Below are 1,470 nucleotides of genomic sequence, written 5' to 3' on the forward strand. Positions count from 1 at the left end.
ACCCAGCCATGAGACACCCCCAGGTCTCATGAGGACAATGAAAATGGTCCTGGTCCCAAATCCAGCTATACCCAGGCATCAGCTGTACTGGGAACACTGGGGTGCCTAGCCCTGGCTGTACTGGGGCCACTGGGGTACCAGCTCTGGGGTACTGGAATCGGTGGGGTATCAACCCTTATCTGCACTGGGGTCACTGGGGTACCAGCTCTGGGGTACTGGGATCAGTGGGTTATCAACCCTCATCTGCACTGGGGTCACTGGGGTACCAGCCCTATTGGCACTGGGGTCACTGGGGTACTCTGGCTCTCACAGCGCCATCTCCCCACCAGGTCCTACCTGGGCAGCTTTGCCATCAAATTGTCACTCCCGGTCACCTGGGCCTGGCACCCACCGCCCATCCCCAGTGCCCACCCCATCGGCCTTGCCCCTGCCCACCTCCACCCTCCTCCTCCTCCCTGCTGGTGATGCCCAGCGCAGGGTGCCCGTGGGCACCTAGTGGGGTGTCACCCTCCCTCCCTGTCCCCGCAGAGTGGCCAGGAGCTGTGGCAGTGGCTCTGGGCGGTGCGGCAGGCCAGCAGCGCCAATGAGGCCATGCTGCCCACTTGCCACCCAGGCACCTTCCGCGCCAGCCGCTGGACCTGCTGCCTGCAGCCTGCCTGCACCGGTAAGGCCAGCAGGCAGCATAGGGTGGGGGATCCTTTGGGCAGGGGGTGTGGGGGTCCCCTGGCACCCTGACTGCGTTTGTTGTTGGCAGCGCCCGGCTGTAGCCGGACCCATAGCACCGTGGCACTGGGTGAGTGGAGCGACCCCCTGGACCCTGCGGCAGCGGCGCAGACCCTCTATGGGCACCTCCAGCGGGCAGGGGCCAGGCTGCGGTGAGGCTGGGGGGGGGGCCTGGACCAGGCCTGGGGGACCCCAGGGTGCTGGTGCCAGGGTGGGAGCGTGCTGAGGGTCCCTCTCCTGCAGGGCGACGGGGGCCGAGGGTCCCAAGGGCAGCACAGCAGCTGAGCCCCCCAGCCTGGGGCAGGCAGGTAGGGGCGGCCCTGCCGCGGGGGTGATGGGGACCCTGCACCTCAGGGTGCTGCCTGGGGCAGCCCCTGCGTGGGGCAGCTGGCATGCACAGGCACACGCATGCACACACTGGTGCACAATTCCATCTGCATGCACGCACTTGCACATGCACGCACATGCTTGCACATGCCACTGCACACTTGCATATGCACGCACACACTTCCATATGCACGCACACACTTGCACATGCATGCACACACTTGCACATGCACAAACAGGCTTGCACACGCATTCACAGCACTCAGCTGGTCCCCTCCACCAGGGGACAGCAAATACACACGGCCATGGCCACAAGGACCCGGGGACACCCGCCCAGACCCCCGCCCACGCACGCGTGCGCACACACGGATGTGTGGGTACACCCACAGCTGCAGGCACACGCACCCCCCCTTCCACCCT

General features: G+C 66.0%; 1 protein-coding gene across 1 annotated transcript in view; it reads left to right on the plus strand.

The window, feature by feature from the left end:
* The window catches only part of RASAL1 (RAS protein activator like 1), a 17,283-nt gene extending 16,404 nt beyond the window's left edge, over window positions 1-879 (plus strand). Inside the window, 2 exon segments of the mRNA XM_009642907.1 lie at window positions 529-664; window positions 755-879. Of these exon segments, the coding sequence (XP_009641202.1) occupies window positions 529-664; window positions 755-879 (261 nt within the window).
* The last annotated feature ends 591 nt before the right edge of the window (window positions 880-1,470 follow it).

This window comes from Egretta garzetta, unplaced genomic scaffold, assembly GCF_000687185.1.
Source record: "Egretta garzetta isolate BGI_Z169 unplaced genomic scaffold, ASM68718v1 scaffold7, whole genome shotgun sequence".
In the NCBI taxonomy this organism is placed as follows: domain Eukaryota; kingdom Metazoa; phylum Chordata; class Aves; order Pelecaniformes; family Ardeidae; genus Egretta; species Egretta garzetta.